The sequence below is a fragment of the Aquila chrysaetos genome, chromosome 5 (genome assembly GCF_900496995.4).
Source record: "Aquila chrysaetos chrysaetos chromosome 5, bAquChr1.4, whole genome shotgun sequence".
In the NCBI taxonomy this organism is placed as follows: domain Eukaryota; kingdom Metazoa; phylum Chordata; class Aves; order Accipitriformes; family Accipitridae; genus Aquila; species Aquila chrysaetos.
Window position 1 is genome coordinate 53,371,939 of NC_044008.1, and position 25,448 is coordinate 53,397,386.

The 25,448-nt window shown below is 47.0% G+C and overlaps 1 protein-coding gene across 2 annotated transcripts in view; it reads left to right on the top strand.

The window, feature by feature from the left end:
* Positions 1 to 25,448, top strand: part of NTRK3 (neurotrophic receptor tyrosine kinase 3) — a 233,712-nt gene that overhangs the window by 190,279 nt on the left and 17,985 nt on the right. The window contains exon 16 of one of the 2 annotated variants that reach the window (XM_030014712.2): positions 8,011 to 8,085. The exons of the other annotated variant lie outside the window; for it this stretch is intronic. Coding sequence (XP_029870572.1) covers positions 8,011 to 8,085 — 75 coding nt within the window. The remainder of the gene's footprint in view (positions 1 to 8,010; positions 8,086 to 25,448) is intronic. 2 annotated transcript variants of the gene reach the window in all.

Here is a 25,448-nt window from a genome sequence, read left to right on the forward strand (position 1 = left end):
TGCTGTGCAATCTTTGGTGTGGGTCTCTGTGGGAAGGCAGGATGGAATATATCCATATTGGAGAGAAAAGATTCGGGCGGATTTCGTTTGCCTTGTTGTTTTCTTTTAAAAAATGTGTGAGTAGGCGATTTTTTTAGGTATGACTCAGGACTGTGACAGCAGGTGGTGGGATGCTGCAGGTCAGGGATGTTGTGCCTCAGCCAAGCTGAGTGTGGCATGGAGACTGCAGCAAGTCAGGCACACGGTGCCTGCCCAGTGCTGCCCAGGGAGCTGGAGGCTGTCACTGTGGCTGGGGGGGGGGGGGGGTGTTGTCCAGAGCTGTGGGCATCACCGGGGCTGGGCTTAGGACCCCCAGCTGCTCTTTGTCCCAGCAGACCGGGGTTTGGTTGCTCCCAGAGCCCTTCTGTGGCTCTGAACTCACCTGTGCTCCAGTAAAATCCACATAATTTTCCTTTTGTCCCCCAAAATGCATAATGTGATTCTAAAACAAAATCATGTGGCAGCTGCCCAGGGAAAGGGCAGTATTTCTTCATCCTTAGAAGAGAACACAGTCTTAAATCATAGGCAACAGTCCGTAATAACTTCCAAGGTAATGTCCTTACATGGGTGGGACATCAGCAGTGAAGACACATGTCAAGTAGAGGAAAGATTTATGTAGGCATTAAACCTCATTAAGACATCCCTCTGTCCAGATCTCCTATGTCCTACCCTTCTGGCATCCTGCCCCAAATCCTGGGCTGGGCTTGAAACCTCTTGGGGATTTAGCTCCATCCTTTCCCAGAGCTCTGTCCTGAGTGTTCTCCTGGTCATAGTTCATCACGCAGAGGACACCTGCTTGTCAAAAAAACCACACATGCAGGATTTGCAAAGGGCTCTGAAAATATGTTTCTATTTCTAGCAACACAGAGCTAAACATAATAACAAAAAATTCTCCCTGTTTCTGTGTCCTCACCACTCTGGAGCATTGTTTGGATTTAGGAGAGACAAGGCTTGCAGGAAGAAGTAATATCTTTTAATAGAACATACGATATTGTTGGAGGGGGAAAAAAGAATGAATTTTAGACACGCAAGCCCTCTCTGAGATCTTTTTTTTTTCCAGTAGTATCAGTTGATTTAATAAAAGATTAATATTTCTTCCTATGAACCTTGGCTCTCACATCCTTAGACCATCAGAACCAAAACAACATTTCTGCTATGTCTTTGGCCTTAGGTCAGTGTTCTTTAAAAAGTCTAGGATCCCTCTGGTAGATGCCTGTTCCTCTGAAGCATGAAGGTTTACTGTGTAAACATTTTCTTTCTTCTCTTCCTTTAAAATGGCTAGCAAAAAGCCCATAGTCTTGATAATTTTCAGTACTCATTGTCAGGTTACTTTCTGATGATCACCTTCCATCTAGACCACCTCTTACTTTAGTTCTTCTCCTCTGGAGTTCAAAATTGTTTTCTTTGACCTGGGTACAGTCAGTTATTTTTCCAGTGAAGTTTCCATGCAAGTAATAGATCACTGAGGTTTAGCAGCTGCATGGGTCATGCTCCTTTGCAGGGTCATTCAGCATGGTAGATAAGACTAATAGACAAGCCTTACATTGAAAGTAGATTTATTCTGACCCACACTCTCCTAGATAGAGGGTCCCTAAACAATCACACCATCACTGAATGGTGCTCTGTTCCCACCAGCTTTGAACTCTCTGCAGAGGTTTAGCAGTACTCTCCCACCAGCATTTTTTGTGTGTCCTTGCCAGGGCCCCTTAATGCCTGTGTGTAACCTTCAGCTGTACAACAGCCGCTTTCATGTCCCCTGATGCTCTCTTTGTTGCTTTGCTGTCCATCTCATGCAGCTTGTTTACAGTATGGGAGATCGATCCCAGCAGAGGGAAACTGCTGCCCAGTTAACACTAGGAAGGACTCCTGTGATGAGTGTGCTAGGGCTCTGCACCATCACCTACGAAAGGGAATGCCAACAGGCAGAGGGGAGGAAAACTCCCTCTGAATTTCCATCTGGGATATGGTACTGACTCACTTTGGGGGGAAAAAAAAGCACTACTCTCAGGTTTTACAGTAGATCCGGTGTACACTGGCAGGAGTAGTCCGTTCCGGACAGAGAGCGAGCCAGGCTCTGCGCAGCCAGACAGTGTGCTCAGGCTCCGCTTCAATGCCGATGGCTGGGGGAAAGCAAGCTCGGTCCCTGGCCGTGCTGACTGTTGTGTGGGATCTTGTGTAGATGGTACAATGTGTGTGCCACTTTCAGCTTCCAACAGCAGTACCATTTCCAGCACCTAAGTGCTGTGCAGATGCTAAGCAGCTGAGCATTGCCTTTTGTCTCTTTTACCCCTCTTCTGAGGTGAAAAATATAATCTCTCCATCCTTTCTGCTTGGGTGTTGGGAAGGTTTCATATCTGTAAATGTATGTTCCACTAAGGAAAGGACTTAGAAGTGAAAAGTACTTTAATTTTCTCCTGTACTAAGTAGGATCCTGGAGAACATGTCTTGCTTTGTCATACCTACATAAGTAAGGGCAAAGAAGTCACATAGTAACCTGGAGATGTGACCTGGAGACCCCTAGTACTGATACAGATGGGCCAGCCGGGCACAGCTGTAGTCTTGCTATACACAGGAGCCCGTGTCTGCTGTTGAAGGTATTACATGCTCTTCTCAGCATCTATTTACCCCATGTGTCCCATCACCCCAACTCCTGATCTGTTATTTCTTTCCTTGTTTTCATTGCCATTGTTCCCCCTAGATGACACCTGCATGCCCCATGAGGTATGGACAGTTCATGCCATGGTGCCTCACAACTGCCCTGACTGGTGGTTTGGGGGCAAAAGAACCAATTTCCCCCTAACTTGCAGTAGGACTGGAAACAGGGGAGGTGAGGGAACTGCTCAGTGTGGGTGCGTGGGTTAAATGTGCCTGTCCTGGTGTGTTCTGCGTGCAGGAAAAGTCAGTGTGATATTGAACCTGCTGCTCTTTGATATCTCTGTGGCTCCTGTAAAAACCTCTGCGAATTGAATTCGCGGCACAGTTCCTTATCTCCTGAAAGGAAGATGTAACATCATCATCTTGTGTTTTAGCCAGACATTTTTCCTCAACACTTCCCCATTTCTATGCTGAGGGAAAAACAAATGTTGAGTCTTCCCCCCCCCCCCCCCGCCTTCCTCCTGTTTGAAACATTAAGAGCCCTTCACACAAAGCAGCTCAAGTGCAGAAGAATTAATTGGGGAAATTAGGTTGTGTTGTATTTCTGGCATTTTCTCAGAAACGGTAATTGCCCTAATTCTCCACCCTGCCAAGACCTCCACCCGCACCCTGTTTCCCCCCTCCCCTTTTCCTCAGTGTCTACCTGTCTTTCTCCTGGTTGAGTTGCTGTTTTCATGCTGTTGCCATTTATTTCATTTCAGTAATGAGAGGGATGTGGCAGGTGAAGAGCTCTCACAATCTGGTGACATCTTCTTTGAAGCACAGGCACAAAAGAGCAGTTTGTTTTTGGGAAATAAAAACTCCCTGCTATGGTACTTGACCTCCATGCTCACCTCTTCTCCTGTTTGGGATATGTTGCTGCTGCATTGCAAGTCATCTGGCTCAGATTTTTTGTTTAATATAGTCTCAATATTCACTCAAATACTGACCTCCCCCCAAACCCTCACACACTTACTGAGAGCTAATGAAACTTACGATCTTTCAATCAAAGCTCAGCCCCATTCCCAGGCAATTGAATTGAGGCTTTTGCTTTCTCCCAACCATTGGACTGATCTCCAGAGAGCTGGGAGTTCAAAGCCTTTCAGTTTAGCTTTCTGGTGTTTTTTAACTCCTGACCTTCCATTTGCGGAGGCCATAGATATAGCCTAACAGGGAAGAATTGTTTGTCGTTCAGTATTTCCTGACTTAAAACACCTGGTGATGTACATGGCAGGTTCAGATCCAATGGAGATGCTACAGTGGGTAGTAAAGTGGTGGGACTCCTTGTCTCAGGAGATGGTAGATGCCAACAGATGAGATGGGTTGAAAAAGTGATTGAACAGAACTGTAAAAGCAAAGTAATCTATCAGGGGCTATCGGACACGAAATACCTCCCCTGTTTCAGGAAATCTCTGTGCCACTGATTACTGAGGACTGGAAGGTATTGTGGGACATACACTGTGGGCTCTTCTGTTTCCATACTCTCCTCTGCATCTCTGACTGAGGTCAGGGTTCCAGCTGACTGGATTTTGGCTGCTCTTAAAACTGTCCAGGCTGATCTCTGCTTTCCTGGGAGCTGGGGAGAGTACTGGGAGTAACCAGTCAAATGCTGGACCCAGGTGAGGGGTAGTGACATCATCCCCAGGAAGTCAGAGATTTGATTCAGTTCAATTCAGAAATCTGGGATTGTTTCTCAATGTAGCCAAACTGCCCAAGCCTGTTCACCTCTGCTGTGAAAACTTGAAGCAGCAGGTTTCCGGCAGGGATTTCAGGAGCTCTTTCCTTCAAAGCAATTCCCTTCCCATAAAATCTTAAAAAGGGAGGGCAAGACTCCTTTCCATTTTCAGTGGTCCCTGGGTGCAGCCAACAGATCCAGACAGGCAAGAGAAGCTACTTGTGACCCCTGCCAATCCTTGAGTAGTCCCCCCCCACCTTGACTGTGAAACTGTCTTTTTCCCCTGTTCTAATTTGTATTGTCCAAGTGTGGTTCCCAACCACCTGCTAGAGGTTGCCTGCATGCAATGTGCTCCCTTCTTCCTGCTGTCCCCACCCTGAATGTCCCATTAGCCTGAAAGCTGAGAGATACATGGAAAAGAGCACAGTGCCTAGTTTTGAGCCAGAGGGACTTTCCCATGGTGGACATTCATCCAAAACATGTGCCTCTGTGGTATTACCAGAAATAAGAAAGGATTTTGTACAGGGCAAGCCAGAGAAGCTGCTGGTTCCTGGGTTTTACCAAGGTGGCCTGATTTTAACTGTAGCTAGAGCAGAAGAAGGTGGAGAACCATATGCCAGTGAGCTTCATTATTTTAGCCCCAGGTGGACCAGAAACAGTAGGTGTGCTCCTGAGCATATGGAAATGAACTGTTCACGCTTTGGAAGGAACACTGCCACTTACAATCGAGGGAGACTTGGATGTGTAAAACACTCCCCTCTCACTTTATCTAGGTTGCTGGACCCATTTCCCCACTGCATCCCAGCTGGCCAGTGGCCTCCTTCTGCCTTCCCACCTGCAGGACCATGATCTCAGCTCTCCTTTACCATGGGGACAGCCATGAGATCTCACATTGGTCAGAAAAGCTGGGGAGCATCCCCAAACCTCAGTATGATCAGCAGAAGAACTGGAGGCAGAGAAGTTATAAGCCAGTTTAGTGGGAGAATGGCTAAATTATGCTTTGCTTAAAGACAAACTGAAGACCTCCTTAGAAAAATTAAGATGCAAATGTCTTCATCATCCTCCTTAATTAAGATGTTTGCATGGAAAGAAACCACTGCCTTTCTTTTTTCCTCCTGATTCCTGCATGGTTGGAGTTTCCACAGGCTTTCCCCTCCTGATCCCCCCGTTTCATAGCCCTGCCTCTCTCACAGCCACAGCGAGCTCCTTCTCCACGCCAGCTGGATGGAGAGAGCCCCTATTTGCAAGCAGCTGTCTTTAATAAACAGGCTGTTTAGGGCTAGGCTGTCAAAGAGAGCATGTTCAATGTACAATCAAGGGGCAACGATGCACAAAATTGCACACACACACAAAATAGGAATCTTTTCTTGGTGTGTGTTGAGCTTTGAACGCTTAAGTGATTCCACCTCTCTCTTCCCCATCCAATTATGCGGGTAACACTTGGTAAGATTGCTAAAGGAATTAGTGAGGGAAATCTTTACACTGCCTAATCAATATTATTCTGCTCAGTACAAAGCATATCCCCCTCTCTGGCCTCAGTCGTGTTCTCATTTGCCCTCTGAAAACACAAGTTCACTTTCTCACTACTTGGGTTGTGGTGACCAAGAGGAAAAACAGCAGCGTGTCTATTAGAAAATGTTTGTAGTTAGAGTTTCTTCCTTGCATTAAAAAAAAAAAAAGATATAATACAGCCCTGCCAAAACCACGTTTCAGGGTTTTAAAGAGGCTTGCTGTGCAGGCCAGAAAGACCTTTTGTCTCTTTCAATTGTACGGCCTTACAGAAATGGCCAGCAACCTTATAAGCAAAGACACCGGATGATAATTTTTCTGAGCATCACTGAGGCAAGATGCCAGATTTTATGGGCCACTAGACTGATCCAATATAGCAAATCCTGTGTTCCACTGTGGATTCTGAGACCAAATTATCAATTAATGTGAAGCATTAAAAAATCCAAATCCCTTTTAGTTCCCTGCAGTCATTAGTGACAAGATACAATATCTATAGCTCAAATGCTTTGCCAGCATCCCCTGGCAGCAAGGCAGAAACTCCACTCCTATCTTTTCCAATACATACAAGGAAAACATATGAGATCAGTGTTTTTTACAGTCAGATTCGGCTGCCTCTTCATATTTACTTAGATGGAGGAATAAATCAGGTTTGGGTTACTCTCTGGGTTAGTTATTTGTTATTGGAATAAATGCATGGTAATAGATCTGACAGAGCAAGATGTTTCTCTTTCAGCTCTATGTTTGAGGTAGAATTCGCTTTGTTCTGCACTATATTATATTGATGGTTTTTTTCCACTGCTGGATGACTTCATTTGCTCTGCTTCTTTCCAATGTCCGTACCTCTGCCCCAGCTGGCTTTAGGATGCAGCTTTATGCGATAGATCTCTCTTTTCTTTTTCCCTAACTGTAACATTGTAATGCAGAGGCAATTTAAACAACCATCATGAAACAATTTTCTGAGCCTTTCCCTCACCCATTTCCTACCTCAACTTTTTGGGAAGGGAGGTGAGTCAGTCATTGACGGGGCAATTCCCCGAGCAGAATGAGCTGTCAGCTACATTTAGCAGCTCAGTTTCCACCTCTGGTGTGGGGTGGGAAGGCGCCCAGGGTGATGACTAGCTGGACACACCCTGAAGTCATATTTTTGGTATTCCCCAGACAGCTGTCAGCCTGAGCTCCTAAGAAGGACAGCCAGAAGTCTCCCCCCAAACCATTCTGCTCACCAACTTCCCTTTCGTCTTGGGATTTTGTCTCCTTTTTGTCCTGGTGGGAACATGAACACCTTACTAGAAAGTCAGCGGACCTTATGCTCATCATTCACTCTTAATTTGCATATTGAGATCCCTACCCCTTCTCCTCCCTCCCATTCCCCAAATCTTTCCTACTTTGATACGTGGGAAAATGTAGTGCTGTATTTTCTGCTCCATCATTTTGCTTCCCTTGTCCCCTCCTAAGGTTCAGTTTTGCAAGCGCTGGCAGGTTTGTGGGTGATCGGAAGCTGTGGGATGAGTTTGTTTTTTCCTTCCTCCCCCAACCTGCGAGAATACTGATGGGACACGGACTTTTGGGGAAGTGTAGGGTGATGTACCAGCTGCTTCACTGGACATTTGGCCAATGATGCCCTTAACTCTGGCTAACCCAAGCTTGCTTGAGTAAAGACATCAGGCCTGGGTCTTGTCCTGCTGGCAGAGGCAGGAGGGTCCCTGCACCATGCCCAGGAGAGCTGGCGATGGGCAAGGAGCAGGGTGCTTGAGTACCAGATACAGAGGAACTGCTCAAGCCTCCTAAAACTTCTGTCTGGACTCTGGGTCCCCCAAGGGATGTGGCTTCACAGTCCAAGGAGAAGTTTCAGGAGGCTAAGCCCCCCTTGGCTCTTGCCCAGCTCGCCCTCCCTCTACACTGGTGCAGGTGATGGTGTGGGGTGCAAGGTGGTGGTGACCAGGGCCAAAGGGTCTCACCTGCCCCATGCCCTCACAGCAAGGGTTGTGCAGTGTTGGGATGTTGCAGCCAGTAAAAGACATACAGTTCGGTTAAAGACATACCCTTTCCCTTCTTGTCCCCTTGCTTCATCCCCCCCATCCCTCCCTCCCTCTCTCACCCTTCCCTTCTCTTTTGTTTGTCTCCTTCCCTTGTTTTCACCCATTCACTGTCAGGAAGGGCCGCGTCCGAAGGGCCAGTTCAGCGCAGCGTGGCAGCGACAGAGACTGGCACCGCCGGCAGCTGCAACAGTGAGTGGATCTCGACCCCTGGGGCAGCTGGAAGCGGGGGACTGGTGCTGCTTGAGCATGAAATGACACGTGGGGTTGAGCAGCTTTGGGACTAGGTCGGGTCTAGTGCATTTGGCAGTGAAGGGGCTCTCGTGTATGATGGGAACTGCACATCTTTCTACTAGAGCAACTCTCTGGGGCTCATCTGTATGGCGAGATGATATGGGATGAATGCAAAAGTCCTCAGTGCAGTCTTCCTCTGTGGGTGTTCAGGCTGTGTCTGCACTAGTGGACAGGATGGGCCGTCCTCTGGCTTTGATGGCAGCGAGCGCAGCATGGTTTGTCTCCGTGCAGCTAAACCACTCCGCGTCTCCAAGCAGGGTGGCATTTGCACTGCTCACAGGGGACTGTCCCTGACTTGTGTTGTCCTCTCAACAGTTGTTTGGATGCTGTCAAATTGGCGTGGACTAAAACCAGACCATTTGAACAGTTGAACTGTCACATGCCAGCCCTGACGCCTTGTGTTTGCTAGTCAAGACACAGCCTCAGTGTCTGACCGGTTGGATGCTTGCAGCTGAGATTGAGTGGATGTCAACCATCACCGCCCCACTGCTGCTCCCATCCCTTGCCCAGAGGAGCAGCAGCGAGGGACTGGTGTGAGTTTGATGCTCTGATAGTGCGAAGGAGTTTGGGTTTGCCAAGGTCGTGGCTGATGGGAGCCATGTGAGCCAGCTGAGGGCTGGTAACACCTCTGTTCACCTTGCCCTCCCTTCCACAGAGGCGAGCCATCATCCCGTTGTGCTTGCTGCATGCTGGAGCTTCTGTGTAGGGATGCTCAGCCCAGTGGGTCCCCAACTGTCACAGCATCCCAGAAGCCACTGCCAGCAAGCTGCAAGGCTGCTGGAGGTGAGCTGCAGAAGCCTGTGAGAGGGGCAAACATTGAACTTGATTGTCCTGTGTGGTTTTGCTGCTGGCACGCAAGAAAGTGCTCTGTTGATCCAGAAAGTTGGGGAGCGTTTGCCTGAGTCTGTTTTGGAAGTGGATCGAGCTAATCCACCCAAAGACACTGTCTATGCAGAGCAGTTATGACCCCTCATAAGTTAAGGCAGGAAAGTGATGGCTTCCACACTTTATTTCTGTTGTGGTTTAACCCCAGCTGGCAACTAAGCCCCACACAGCTGCTCATTCACTCTCTGCCGCAGCGGGATGAGGGAGAGAATCAGAAGAGTAAAACTGAGAAAACTCATGGGTTGAGATAAAGACAGTTTAATAGGTAAAGCAAAAGCTATACACAAGCAAAGCAAAAGAAGGAATTCATTCACCACTTCCCATTGGCAGGTGGGTGTTCAGCCATCTCCAGGAAAGCAGGGCTCCATCATGTGTAACCGTTACTTGGGAAGACAAACACCATCCCTCCGAACATCCCCTCTTCCTTCTTCTTCCCCCAGCTTTATAGGCTGAGCATGACGTCATATGGTCTGGAATATCCCTTGGGTCAATTGGGGTCAGCTGTCCCCTGGCTGTGTCCCCTCCCAACTTCTTGTGCCCCCCCAGCCTCCTCGCTGGTGGGGTGGGGTGAGAAGCAGAAAAGGCCTTGGCTCTGTGTGAGCACTGCTCACCAATAAGGAAAATACCCCTGTATTAACACTGTTTCCAGCACAAATCCAAAATATAGCCCCATACTAGCTACTATGAAGAAAATTAACTCTATCCCAGCCAAAACCAGCACAATTTCTCAATAGCTTCTCTGTGCCAGCAAGCCCAAAGCAATGGGCATAAATATTTGCAAAGTAGCCATGACTGGGACAAATTACTGGGTCCAATTATCCAAACTTCCCTGTGACATTGCTAGGTGAGGTGTATGCTCCTGGCCAGGTGATGAACGACCAGCTGTCCCACCACCCAGCTTCCTCCCAGTGCCACCACCACTCCTCCTGCCCCGGCAACGATGGGGATTAAGTGAATACCTACGTGGTGTTAAGCAGCTGAGTGGATCTCGCAAAACCCTCCCACGATCCATGATGGAGCAGTTCTCTGGCAGCTCCTGACTGTTGCCAGAATCACACGGGAGTGTGAGTTTAGATATCGCTGATTTTACAGGGGATATGTCAGCAGATAAGAAGACGTGCCACCGAAAGGTGATTTTGTTACATTTATGCCTTTCTGAGCCCAAATTGAATTGCTGGGTGTGGATGGGAATTTAGTTCTAAGCACTGATGTAATTTTGTGTCCTCAGCCCTGAAGGCAGTTTTTAAAAAATGATTTTCCCCTGTGCCCTGACACTATTTTTTTGCCTTTCAATCATGTCCTTATGACAGAACAAATACTGGGGTTGACCTTTGCAATGTGACATAATAATATGTGACTTCTTTATAGCTCTTTTCATCCAAAATGCTTGGCACACTACGAATCTGATCCTGCAACTGCTTACCACTGGGCTTAGCACTCACTGCTACGAGCAATCCCTGGGGAAGCCAGCGGAGCACTCACACACAGAAGTGCTATACTTGGTATTATTTGCAGGATCAGGCCCTGGAGAAATGTAACACATGTCTGTGAATAGCCACATTTTGGAGAGAGAAAGCCTTGCCCCTCTCATTTATGATTTTTATTCACTATCAGAGTGCCATGCCCAGCACTGACATGACAGCCTCCCTTTGGCTAAAATGGCATGTCAGGTAATTCTTGGGTCTTATTTATAGCTATCATCTACAATCCTGTTGCTTCTTTTTATTATTTTTACCCTGCCCTGAAAGCATGCTAATTAATAAACTCCCTTAGCTTATCCTGCACCATTTGATCCTGCAGAAATCACAGCATTTTATCTTATGAGTAAGTAGGAATTAAAGAATTAAAACTACTCAGGGGAAAAAGGAACATAACCATTTTCCCTGTGCATCCCTCCTGAAACAACCTTGCACTGTGCCCTCAGAAACCCCATGCTCAGCCCCCTTGGGTTGACACAGGAGAGGAATCCCAGACCAGTGAACGCTTGGGCTGAAAAATACTTTCTGCTCTGCTATTCCTGTTGTGAAAGGGAGAACCCAGTAAGGTGCATGGAGAAGAAGAGTCTGTCAGTGAGATCCCAGCCTCGGACCAGGCTGCAGTTCCCTTCCATGCTACCAATGTCCTCTGCCACCATGGGAAATTCAGTTAGTCCTTCTGTGCCTCAGTTTCCTGTTGTTAAAAGGTGGTCCATGCTCATCTTCACCAAGGAGATTCACATGAAAAAAACATTGCAAGGGACACAGTCATTATGGTGTTGGGAGACAGGTAAGTACCTTAGAAACACATAGAGAACCTATGAGCTCAGACATCTGTGGTACTCATTCAAGGAGAGTGAATTTTGGAAGTCCTCAGTAGGTGGAAAATGTGAAAAGGGAAGCAGGTAGGATCCTTGTGCCCACCTCTGCTTGGTATGTTCAGGATGGGCAGAACCAGGAGAGACACCTGTTCCACCTTCTTGGTGATGGGAAGTGGTTAAATCTGGGGACGGAGACCCACTACCATCGGCAGGTATCTCCACGCTTCACTGTTGTTTGCCATCAGTAGAGCACTGCATCCCCCCCACCCTTAAAAAATAAATTCATTAGAAGTAGAGAGGTCTGGAAGGGATTCCCTGGATCATCAAATCCAATCCCCTGTTGCATCAATCACATCAGATTTATCCTTTTCATAATCAAGCACCACTATTAAATGCGCTCCTAAGGGAAGACAGTCCCAGAATCTCATTGCTTTAACTCGTAGATGCTTCTAATTTCCAGTCTATGCTTAGTCATGGCCCGTTTGTTGAACAGCAGGTACCTGGCAGAGAAGCAAGAAATTTAACACAGTTTTCTTAAAATAACCACCCAGATATCCTATCCACAAAAAAATGCTGAAGTTGCAAAAGGGAACGTGCAAGGTCAGGTAATGATAATGGGGAGGTCCGAGCTCACACTTCCCTCAGCCTTGTAGTACAGACTTCACATAATCACCTGCCGTTAATCTTGTATGATCTGGTTGAGGTACAAGGCAAAAGTACTCGCAGAACAAAGGAACTTCTTTGCTATTCTTCTCCATAATATTAATTGTGTAACCCTCTGTCTCTCTTGTCTCAGGTATAACTAACACTGAGCTAAACATTTGACTATTTTCCCTTTCTTGGCAGGCTTTTCCATGCCATTTATTGTTTTACTGTACAAGCCATTACCTGCACAGCATCTTTGAGAAGTCAGTGAGTTGCATTGCCCCGTTTTACAGGTTAGGAAACTGAGCACAGAGCTATCAGCCATATCAACCCATAGAGCTGCAAGGGCAACTTTCCTCCTCCAAAATGCCCCTGCTTTATTCAGTGCAGTCTTATTGACTCCAAACCACGCGATTGCTACCCAGCCAGAGGAAAGGGTCTGGTGCAGTAGTCTGCCTTGTGGCACAGAGTGTTATGTTGTGTGCCATGGAAAAGATGGGATGCTCTAGAGCCATGACTTGCTTGCTTTACATTCTTGTCTGGTTAGTTAATCAGAGTGCACAATGAATGGGCGAGAGGGAAGAAATAGGTGAGTATAGGCTGAGGTGCAAAAACTCTGTGTTACCCATTAGTTGTGACCCAGCCCATAGAGGCCAATGGTGCATGGAGTCATATATGCTTAGATCGGGTCACTGCCGCGCAGCGTAACCAGAGTGACTAAGGAGGAGGGCTCATTTGCCAAAACCAGGTTTGCAACTAGGACGCCGCAGTCCCTTGTTTGCTTATTTAACTTGGCAGGTATTCAAGCGAAACAGGCACAGAGGGGAGGTGTCAGAGCTGATCTCGGTACCAGCGTGTGGGATTTTGACTTTCTATTTCAGTGCTCCTGTTTGGAAAAGAAATGCACTCAGAACCCCCCCTCCTCTTTTTTTTTTTTAAGCACTATTTAAATGTCATAAGAATCATACAGTGCCCACCTTAATGTTCCTAACAAATTAAAATATTTTATTAGTCTATAATCTGAAAATCATTGCCGTGGTTGCTATAAAAACCTGAAGGTCTCCAGAGGGAATGTTGTCAGCAGGTCTAAAATGTATGCAAATATATTTCGTTGCCACAAAGGTACCAGGGGTCAGACAGGCAGCCCCCAGCCCCAGGGCGACAGGCTGTTAGCGTGGGAGGGAACGAAGTGCATCTCACAGTGGGGAGGAAGAAAGCGAATCTCTTGGCTGGTTTTCCTGGAGTTTTGCAGGGTGAACGCCTGGGGCTGTGCCTGGCTGGTTTGGATGGTTCCCATGCACCTCACTTGTGGTGAGGGTAAGAAAGTGCTCCAGATGGCTCACCCCCATCACGGATGAGCAGCTCTGAACCTCTGGCCCCATTCTGCTAACGCAGGCAGGGCGGGTGCCTGTTCCCCTCGGGCATCGGCATGCCCCTGGTGCCCCCTTCCTCCTGCAGATGACTTTGGATGTGTCCCTCTGAATGAGCAATGCCTAGCACAGGGCAGGCAGGAGACAGCTGCATCCAGCTCTGAGAAAGCAGCCCATCCCTGCTGCCCCAGGCAGGCGGCACTCGGACAGCTGGGTGACAAAGTAGCCCCTGCTTTGGCCAGGTGACACCAGACACTCCCAGAGCAGTGGCTCCTGAGCCTGTCCTTTGCCCCGTGCAGAGCCAGTGGGCTTCTGCTGGTTACTCCTCACCAGCTTGGGCAAGTGTCAAATGGTTCTGAGATTAATTACTATTTAACTGGCTGTATTTCCATCTCTGGAGAAGGCTGCAGTGGAAAAGACAGAAGTACTGGGATAATTTACCTTGGTGTTACACAGCAGATTACCCTGTACTTACAAGGTCACCAGTTTCCATGTAATTAGACCTCCAACATAGGGAAGTCTGCGATAGGTTTCCAAACGACTCTTCCCGGTGTCAGAGAAGCAGAGGGATGGCAGAAGAGTGCAGACTGAAAACTCATTAGGTGCATTTAAAGCTGTTGTTAAATAGTTTACAATTCAAGCTGGGGGAGGTACAATGAGCGGACAGCAAGGCCACATGTACCTGTCAGTGAGAGGGAGGAAAAAAACCCAGAGCAGTTTGTCTAGGAAATGTGGGAAAGCCAAAAGAGAAAGGAGGGCTTTGAGGGAGCTACGTGTGCCAGGCAGCCGGGGGCTGAACGGCAGCAACGGCTGCTCTCTTCAGGCTTCAGCAGGGAGAGCTTTGCCAGTGGTGGAGGACTCTGCCGAGCCACAGAGCTGCACGGCCGCTGGGTCCTGCCCTGTGGGATGGTGTCCCCGGGGCCACATGGGATGCCGCAGCAGGGATGCCCTGTGGGTCAGGACAAGGGGTGGGCAGCAGGACACCCTACCCATGCCTGCTGCTTCCCTGCCTCTTGCTCCGGATTGCTGTCCTCCATTTTTCACACGCACCCAAATCAAACACCTACTCACGGAGCATTTTGAAGAATGACAAATGTCTTTGATTATCAAGCACAAATTCCAGTAGCAGCTCGTCGCACCTCTTGGATGGCTAATAAAGCACTGAGCCTGTTCTGATCAATATACAGCAAGTATCGCTGTAAAGTGAGATTGTGCCTGCCCCAGGCCACGTTGCATTTTGTCTTTATGAACCCTGTCCTCTTTGAACCAAGCACACTCCCTTGTGGGGTGGCAGCTCCCCAGCAAGCTTGTGGCTTCCAGTGTGCCAGTGAAACAAATGCTCTTCTGAAGCCATCCATGTAAAGGACCTAAGTCAAAGAGCAAAGTGTGTGCCTCTACAGCAATCATTATTTTAAATACTCTTTTATTACACAGCCACATGTCCCTGACTGAGCCCCACAAAGAGTATCCATAAGGTCAACAGCTTCTGGAGAGGAGCAGCAGAAACAAAGACAGTGTGAAGCAATTGATTGCTGAGGATAGAAAGAACTGTATGTAAATAGTTTGTCTAAAGAATGACCGGAGTGGGTAGATGTGCTACCTGATTGCAAATATTTATAAGGTTGTGAGCTTGAAGGTTAGAAAATGTGAGAGAAGTATATGGAAGTTAGCACAGGGATAATGCGGTGAGGACGAGGCTGGGGAAAATCAGTGTGGCAAGCAGGAAATTTCCATCATGTAGGCAAGATTTGCTTGTGATTTCCTGAGGGAGGCTGTGGGTTGCCCACTGGGATATATGGATTGGCACCCATCAATACCTTAGCAAATCCTTTAGGGCCCGCTCTCACAAAGGAAAGAGGCCAGAATGAAATTTAATAGGGGTTTTTTTTCAGCTCTACTCTTTGGGCTGTGAAGCTGTTTCCTACACAGACATGCGTGTCATTGCCTGTGCATGCTGCATACACATACCTAATGCTCTTGGACTAGAGCGGCTTATCCAGAGGCAGTGAAAACAGTCAAGGCTTTAAGCCCAGCATTTGTAGTCACGTTTCTCCTTGAAGTAAATACTCCAGCAATGACATAATTGAGGACTGTCCTGTCTGCTCAGCATATGTCTGCAGGGGTCATTCATCCTATCAGACACTGCAGAACATTAGCGGTTTCCTTAGACTCACTTTCTCCTTCCGTCCTTCCTCTTGTGGCTAACCCTAATGGAGAGCAGGTGGCTAGAGACTCATCTAGGAAAACTCACCCAGTTCGGGGAGCTGACCATCTAGAAGCAGTCCTATATCATGGCAAAAACAGTCAGATGTGTCCTACCGGGTGCTGGGTTTGTAAAATGGTCCCAGTGGGGCTCACTGGGGTGGAGTGTCTGCCTGGCTGCAGGAAGGGGAGCAGAAGGCAACCAGTGATGTCTGTGATGGCCACTTAGTGCTCAAGGGCTCTAATGGCATCTGGGAGCCAGGTTCCTGTGTTTGTGGGTTTGCTTATTTATTTACGCTTCTGGCTAAATAAAGTAGGGAGGAAGAATTTTAACACAGTGGTTAAAATGCACGGGACTCCAGCAACTCTGTCCTACTCAAGGGCATCTGGAAAACTTGATAAAGAATGGAAGAAACTTCAATGCACAGAAAGTCTCGAGTGGAAAAATAGAGCAGAAGAGGATGCAATGCTTGATTCCTTTGAATTTTCAAATTTAGCTTGTTTTCCAGCAGAATCCTGCAGCCAAACCCCAGCCTCATGTTCTGCAGGTGCCACCATTTTGGCTATCGCTGGTTTTAGTTCTGCCACTTCCCAGTGCTGCTGCTGTTCCCTCATTGCAACTGTGCTCAGATGGGTGCAGTCGCTCTCTTCTGTGCCTGTCCCTCTTTGCCTATTGTCACCATCTGCAGCCTCTCCTCTGCGTGCCACACCACCTTTTGACAGGGACGCTTCAGGCGGGCATGGGAAGGGCATGTCCAGGGCAACCTCCCCTGTTTTATGCCTCAGGAAGTTTAGCCATTAACATCATATATTCGATGTGTCTCTACAGCAGCCTCACTTATGGGTGGGGGGAGTTGGGATTTGCCTCTACTGTGAAATGCAGCTCTCCATTCAACAGTGCCAGAGCTGGCACAGCTTTCCCACCGGCACTGATGAGTTTAATCACATCATTAGTAGGTGTGACACTGCAGCCTCCGATGATGAGCTCTTTATTTTAACACAGCTTGCAACGTGTTTGTCTGAGATGCCATCTGTGCCTGCACTGCCTTCATAGGAGAGAAAGCGTATGCATCTTCTGAAGTTGTTCTATATTTCTGTGATGTTTCCCTGCTGAGAAACCACTGTTCAACTAGAGGGTGAGAATTTGTACCTGAAGGAAAGCACCATCACCCCAAGTGCTTAAACAGGCCAAACAAACCATTAGGAAGGGCACCACTGGGACCCGTCCTCAATTGGCCTACAAGAAACTGGCTAGAAGGAATGATCCAGCTATTTTATTGCTGAAAGTTTTTCATCTTGGTAAAGGACTAAGGCCCCATCCTCTAATCTGAAGTACCGTAAGTTTTCAGGAAAGCAAGGAACAGATTTCTATTTTAAATAGACTTTTGATTTTTGTACCTCCATACCATGATTGCACATAAAAGTCTCTGTGTTGCCTGCCCAGTTTTTAGATACAAAAGATACTATTGAGATTTGTGGATGCAGATCTGAGCATCTAACCTTCCCCTTTAAAAACTCCATACTCAGCTATATGTTTCTATAGATGTCCCTCGGTCAACCAACGTCATGCATGTTGGCAGCATGCTCACAGTGTTTCGCTGCTACTTAACAAGATTCACAAATGACAAACCAGGCAGGAGCTGCCAGATCACGGTCCAGCTGCACGTAAAGAAAGGGACTGCTTCTATAGGGAGATCCTATACCCTCCGTTGTATTAAATTTCTGTCTGTATGCTGCCAGGCCTATGCTCAATGAATCTGACATTAACAAGAAATAGATTTCCAAACAATCTAGCCTAATGAATTTTGAATATTATTATGATTAATGCCAAGGCAGTTGAACTGATTATCCAGCATCCAGAAGTTAAGTAATGGAGCCTTATCTAAATCATGTATAGTCCTCAGTCAGGAATGGCTCTGGCTGCAGACAAAGACGGAGCGTTATTGGTTACCCAGAGGGGAGTCACTGTCAGGACAGAGAGAGAGAGGGACGATGGAAGGGGAGATTATGAGATACCAATCTGAAAGCATTTTAGCGTAGAGTGATCGCACATGCAAGTGCTTTATTGGTCCTATTTCCTAAGCTGCCTTTCTCAGGCCATTTTGAGACTTTCCTTTTATATTGCCAGGTTAAGATTTATTGGGCAAATCTTCCTACTTTCCAAAGCCAGAAACTGAGCTGATTTTCATTCTCTGCGTCGCAAAAAGAGCGGAATCCTGATGGACGCATTTCTTGCATCATGATGGTTTAACTTAGCCTCTATCTGATTAGCTTTTGAGCTATTAAACACTTCTTGTAGTATTACCAGCTCACTGCAAAATGATAATGCAGATCAGTCATGAACAATTTCTGTTGGCACAAGCAGTCTTTGCAGACTACAGATCCCCTCTGAAGTTGGAACCAGCAGACAGCTGTGCTGTTTCACGGGTATTGCGTGTCTCTGAGCAGGCCTGTCCTAAAAAAGTGGGGTGTGGTGCAAGGGTCCTCAGCCTGGTAGAGACAAATTGGTAAATCCTTACAGTGCCTGACAAACTATCTGATGGCTGCAGTTTGAATAGGTTTAGTGGCCTTCCCAGCCTCTGCTGTTACCTGGGCAGTGACGAGAAGAAAGGTGGCTTAGCTGGTAGCTTTTGAACAGCCCAGATGTGGTGCCCATGTTGTGGCTGAGTGCAGAAGACCACAGAGGCCACCATCTGCATGCACCCTTCTGCCCAGCTGCCCAGTGCCAACCCACAGCCAAGCAGTGGGATTCCTGGGAAGCCACTGGGTCTCCCACCAGGGTATCCTTCCCCAGTGCTATCGCTTTCTTCTGCTGTCTGAGAACCTAGTGTGGGGTCTTGTCATTCTGGGCCACAAGAAGCTTTTAGTAGGTGGCCCAGGGGATCTGGAGGCTGGTCGCCTCTCCTTCACCTGGGAAGGCTCTAGCAGCAACTGTTAGGACAGGGGTTTAGGACCAGCTAGGACCTGGTGGTGGCCTTGCTGACCTCTTTACTAGGTGCTTTGCAAACTACAGCTGCTCTGCTCCCACATCTGCCCAGCTGAATGAGGCATGGCTGGGGTTTCTCACAGTTTATGTCCCAGTGTTGGAGACCATGGCTTTTGGAGCATTTACTTACACGAAAATGAGAAACTGGCCTTTGTTCTCTGCAGGCTGGTTGTGCAGCCCTTTCCTAGCTGGGGGTGCTGCTGCTTTGAGTTCTGGGAAGAAAAGGGGAGGGATGAACTGTGGTAAGGAGCACACCAAATAGATTATTGGCAAACATAATTAAAAATATATGTGCGATTACTCCTCTGTTTCCCTTTTCTTAACCATCCTCTGCATTACCTCTGGCATTTTTAGATGGCAGATAATATAACTGAGAGGACTCTTGGGTACAGGCAGCTCTTAGAGCAGCAGTGATTTATCTCAGGCCGTTTTGAGGTAGCAGAATTTACCTCTAGCTACAGCCACCCCTCCATGTCTGCCCCCCCTCATTTGCATAAGTAATTGGCAGCTTGTTAATGGCTCATTAGGAATGCTGAAAACCGTGGGATTAAAACACACTCAGTGGAGCAGAGATGAGGGGAAGGGGGAGAAAGGCCGCTGTCCCTGCTTGCAAATTACACCGCTTGATTCAACGTGATTCAGAATTACAGGTCATAAAGCAACTAGATTGTTAAATGAAGTAAGGAAAAACAATGTCAATGGCAGGCTTTATTTTTAGCCTCATGTTTAAACACAGTATGTGCATCTGGGGGGAACAAACAGTCCCTTGCCAAACAATCCTACTGAGAGCAGGAAGGTCTCACCCCTTCTCAGTTTCGCATTAACCCTGCCTGGTCAGTCTTTCCTGCTCCTGAGCAAGTCCATCCGGCTCTTTACATCACCTCACGACAGGGACATTTGCTTCCTTTCCCCATGCTCTCTCTGGGTAAGTCCAACCCTCTCCCCTCTGGCAGCAGGTGATCTGCATCTCCCCTGCTTTGGGCAAGGCTGGGACACCCAGCGCAGCTGCATGCAAGTAGGAGAAACAGCTACGGGTTGCTTTGTGCATTCTGTAAATCTCCAAAACCCCTCTGTGATCCCTTGCTAATTGCTATGAGATGTCTTCAGCCACTGGCGTGCAGGGGAGCAGGCAGCAAGCCCGACATTGCTGCACTGCCAGAGCCTGCAATGGAAGAGATGGTTGGTGTAGAAAGTGAGGATTAGGAGAGGATCAGATCTGCCATTCCCAGAAAGTGGAGCATACACATGCAGAGTGCTGCATGATGAGGACACAATAAGTAAGTCAAGTAAGTTGAAATGTTTGATAGAAGCTTTTTGTTGTTTGCTGACTGTTTTTAGGCTTATGTTCAGCACTGGCTATGACAGCAGCAGAGCAAAGGCACAAGACCTGGAGGCAAGGACAGGGCTATGCTGAGAGTTTGCAGTGACGGCTTTTGAATGACTTAGAAGAGGCTCAGCCTGGGGGCTGGTACGGCCATAACGCATGATGCCATTCAGTCAGGAAAACACCCTGGGGATTTTTTGAGGCCACAGTAATTCTGGCAATGGTGCAGTCTCAGATACAGCTAGCACCTTTCTTTCTGGATAAGCTGAAAGGAAATTACAGATAAAGTACTCCGGAATCGCATCCAGTCACAACTTGCAGTTAAATTCAACTCCCTCTGATGTAAACTACTTGGGTACTTAAGAGCCTAGTAAGGTGACAGTCAAAACTACGAAGTGCGGGACAGCTAATGTTCAGCAAAGCTCAGCTCTGTCTGGCATGTCAGAGTTAATCCCTCTGCTTTGCAAAAGGTGCCCAGGAATCTGTCAGGACTCACACAGGCAAAATACAGGCACATCTGATAGGGAAACATCTATCAGCACTGCTGGGTCCTGCACTGAAGGCAGAGAAGGAGTGTCTTCTCCTGGATCCCCAGCCACGAGCACGTACTACCATTTGCCTCGCCCCTGAGAAGCCACCTTCTCATGCCGCAACCCCATCTGACAAACTTCGACTCACAGAGGCGTGATCTACAGCAGTTTTGTTTGTTGTTTGTTTTTCTCCCAAGAGCTCAACTTAGCCAAACAGAGATGCTTTTCCTGCTTCTTGCTTGCATTGCTTTTTTTTTTTGCCCTTGTGTCCTCTCAGGTGACACAGCCACCTGTGGCTTTTATTCATACAAGGCTGTACAGAACTGCTGAATAACACATCCTGCCCGCAGCAGGAATCAATGTGTCCTGATGGGGACATACATCTGGCTGCTGGAGGAAGGTTCAGAGCTAAGTATCTTCCAGGGATCACCCAGCTCCTAGAGCTGAGGTCTAAAGGACATATGTTCTGGTGCAGCCCAGCCTGGGATGACAGCCAGGTCTGCAATTAAAGAAGATCCCAGGTCATCCCTACCTACAGCAGCAGCAACAGAGACAGCAATCAGAGAATGTGTGTCTTATCACTAGGTCGAGTGGATTGAGTGTTGAGTGGATTTTCCTGGAAAGAAACAGTGCCAAGGTCTCCACTACTGCTACGTGATTCTGTACAAACTCAAATGTTTCAGCTTCCTGCACATAAAAGGGAAGCTCAAATAATGTTGCACCATATGAAGACACCTACAGTGGTTCTTGTAACTTTCCCAAGGCAGGAACAGGAGCAGAGCCTCCCTGAAGTAGCCAGGAACAGGAAGAAAGCTGTCAAACGACCTTGGAAAGCAAATGTCAAATGACCAAGGAAAACAAAAGCATTGATTTATTTTTTATTTTATTTCAAAGTTGGGAAGGAAACTGCACAAAAAGGACTGCACAGCCTTAGAGTATGCCAGAGACCAAATTCCATTCTTAGCTGAGATTCATGAAGCAACCTTCAGCTGTGAGCATGGAGAGGATGGCTCAGTAGCACCCCTCTGAATGCTGCCTTGTGCTACAGCCCTGGAACTAGTATGTGAGCTTTAACATGTCAGTATCTGGATTCCCACCAGTCCAAAGTTCTCATAAGGGTTTTTCAGCCGTACTCTGGTTTTGATTTCCATGCTATCTCTGTTAATGGCCCAAACTGCAGATATATTGCCCAGTCTTTGCTGAACACTGCTGCTCCACTACCTGCTGCTGTGCTGTCGAACTCATTGGGGATAACATGTCATCTTTTCCCTTCCTAATCAGCTGGATGTCATTCAGAAAGCTGGGACAAGGAGAATTTTTTTCCTAGACACCAGCTTTCCTTGCTAGCAGACAAACCTCAAGCCTTATAATACTACTTGTATGTAGCACTTATATAGCTTTACATCGTCAAAGTGCTGTACTAGCATTTAAGTAATTATCTCTCTCCCTAATGGCCATTAACGTTGGCCTTTCATGAACCTCCCCCAGCTCCCCGAGGTTCATATCTAATACAGCAATAAGCTGCTCAAAGGGAGTGGCTGGTTATCTTGCAAGTCTACAGGCTTGGATGTGTAATGAGGCTTCAGAGCAGAGGCCAGGTGCCCTGGAGTATCAGAAACATGTGGCTGTAGACCGGGTCATGCACTTGGGAGTATCCATTAGAAAGGGATGGAAACAAGTAGGTGATACTGTGATCTCAAAATGGAGGCAGAAGAAGGAAACTTTGGCCGCTCAGAGGATATGCACTGATTGCTCTATTACCAGGATAGTACTGCAAACTGAAAGAGCAAAGCAGTGGGAATAACGTGTCAATGTGGGCATGGGGAGTTGATCTAGGAAGACAAAGTTAGAGAGCTAAAAATGTCAAGCAAAGCTAGACAGCCATGGCAATGGGATAAAGAGGCCAGTCTGCAGGTCTATGAAGCATTAAAATAACAAGGAGAAAGGGCGAGCTTGGCAGCATCATAGGATTTAAAGAGAGGAACAGAAGAGGATTTACTTGCCTTATTTTTGCTCGAAAGCAAATCCCTCTTCCAGGTTGTGGAGTATCTCTAGGGGGCATGTTGCAATGCCACTGTTTGAGGACATTTCACCTGTAGGGGCCTTTAGAAGATGAACCTGCATGATGGCTGGGCTCCCCCATCCCTGGCTCCCAAGGGAGATGGAGGAAGATAGGGTGGGAAGATGACATGACTGTTTTAGAAAAGACTCAGAAGTAGCATGCTCCTGACAAGCATCAGTCCTGCATGGTCACTTATTTCTGAAACCTGCCAGGCCCAGCTCTGAGCAAGCAGGAGCTCGACTGAAACAAAATTTCAGCTTCTGTCTAAAGACACAAGAACAATTCTTTCAAAAACCAAGGTCATGCCATGTAAACTGACTTTGCAAAAGAAAAAAACAGCATCTTTTTTTTAGCCTGATTTAATAGCATCATTTTGCTTTTATGCTTCTGGCAATGGCTGGTCCTGTAAAAGACGCAGGTAGCCATGAGAATCGTGTGCAAGTCTACAGTGGCATAACACAGATCACAGCCACTACATGTTATGCAAAGGATTTCTGTCACCCTGGACACACTCTGTTTCCTATGGCATCAGTAGCACAATCCCTCTGTGTTCAGCTCTAAATGATTTTGCTACATCAGCAAATAACAGTGTATGGCTGAGTGCAGACCAAGAAGACTCGACTTAGTGTTCACTCACGATACAGCTTCAGAGCAGGGCCTTTCCCTGCCTTCCTGCATCTGTTTTTTCATCTGTGAAATGGGAATTTTAATCCTAATCAGTTTGCGAGGGAAGCAGTAAGGGGTAGTCAAAGGAGGTGCTTTAAAATGTGATAGTCAGCCTTATGTGCTAGGCTAGACACTGCAGTAGTTTTATGGTACAGTTTAATTCATGCCTGTTCTGCTTATAGCTAGCTAGTAAGTGCAAGACTTAACATTTGCTCTCAAAGATGTGGCACCCTGTTTGAGATGCAAAGAATACCTTATTATCTATGAGCATAGCTGAGCCATATTTGGGGACCTACACATTTCTGGGCATTGCTTGGGTTTTTTTTCCCCCAAAATTAATTTGATTATTAATTATTACTAGATTAATTTTTAGTAAAAGATGTGTCTCACATGACGTACAGGGCTGGAAGGAATGCTTTGGCAATCCCTGGACTCCACCATATGAGCTAAGCCAAGACTGTGTCGTCACCTCCTTGGGACAACCACTGACTGTGTATGTCACTTTACTGGCAGTTCCTCACCAGGGTGTATCCAGAGGAGACCAAAGACCTTGACTTTATTTTAGCTTATTAGAACTGAGATGGGACTACTGGTTTCTCTGCTCTACTTTCAGGGCCAGATCCCCAAGTGGTGTAAATCAGGGCCCTCCCATTCAAGCGATACTGCTGTAATATTTTTTGTGTAAGATGAGAACCTGGTTCATAGATTCTGAACTGCTGTAAGACCTGTTCAAAAAGGAGTTAACTGTGCTCAATATGTTGCACTACCTGTAATCTCAAATGATCCTGCAAGATTCAGGATATTGCAAATGTAGAGTGCTTTGCAATAAGTAATCATTTTGAGATTGCTGGAAAACTGAAGAGTTAGCGCTACTTAAAGGACAATAAAATAAGCATTAGCACAAAACAGTTTTTGCAACAATCAAGTTTGATGTATGTCCTGTTCTATTGATAACATTTCCTTAGAGCCCTTCACAAGAAGGGAAAGCAACTTGTAAAAGCTGGGAATGCAAGAGCGAGCTAAAACTGCAGCCAGGGTTTCAAAGGAACAAACAAAGAAAAGCATATTTCTATTATTTCCATTATGGGAGAACATTCTAGGGAGTCCAGAGCAGCAAGCTGAGAACACACCAGCCAAGCCATCTCTAAATAGGAGGTGTAAAGCTGCAATGAGCTTTTTATCTTCATGCATTGCAGTTCTGAGCACCTCTGCACTTAGGAAAGAAAGATGTTCCTGAGACTTCTAAAACTCCTTCTCTTTTTTGAGGGGAGGTCTGTTTCAGAGTTAGAAAAAGGGTGGGTCTGCAGACCTCTGAGTACAACATTGCAAGCCCGAGTCCAAATTCTGTCAAACCCCAGAGAAGTCTGACTCACACCCTCTGTGCAGAAAGCCTGCTAAACATCATACTCATTTCACACCCTATTCCAACACACCTCCCCAGCACTATCCCTCCTGTTTCCAAGCACTGCAGTGTGTCTCTGTAGTGACCCTTCCCCACACTAGTTCTGCTTTAATCAGGCAAAGAAACCTGTAGCAGCTTGGGAAAACTGGCAGCTCAGAGGAGAGCTTTTGTTTGTACAAGAAACATTTTCATCCAAGCGAGCACAACAATCTCATTATTTTGAATAGCCACACATGTGCTGGAAATCTAGATACCAGATACCTTCTCCCCTGATCCTTCATAGAACCAGAGAGATTTCTGCCTGTTTGATTCAGTTGCAGTGCTACAAAGTTATTAGTACTTGCTTTTTTGGTGTCTGTAATGAGACAAGCAGTCTTCCAAACAGTGCCACAAAAGCACTCTTTCTCATCACCACTAAAACCTTGGACACTTTGCCCTCAGCAGAAATGAGTGCTGGAGACTTGCAGCCATAGCGCTTCCAGCACCGGCTGGTCTTATCAATTAGCTATTTCCCCACAGATGGTGCTTCTTATGTAGAAGGACAGAACAGAGAAAAACTTGTCCTGCTGAGAGACACTTGTTCAGAAATCTCTAGTGAATCTGAAGGTAAATCCATCTGCTTTCAAACTGTTTGCATGTATCCTGCAAACCTGCTGTATACCTGCTGGATTCATGTGCCCTAGAGAAGGGTAGACCCTGACCGAGAAAGTGCCTTTCCCTGGTTTGGCATACCCAATGGGACTTGACCCATCGGCTCTTCCATTTCCAAACTCTCCAAAGGGGCTGGCTTTCCTGCCTCCATTAAATGCTGGGTATATCCCTGCCTGTAAGAGCCTGTTCTTTACAAACAGACCGCCTTTTTGCAGTGCGGTCCTGCAGTCATTTACATATTC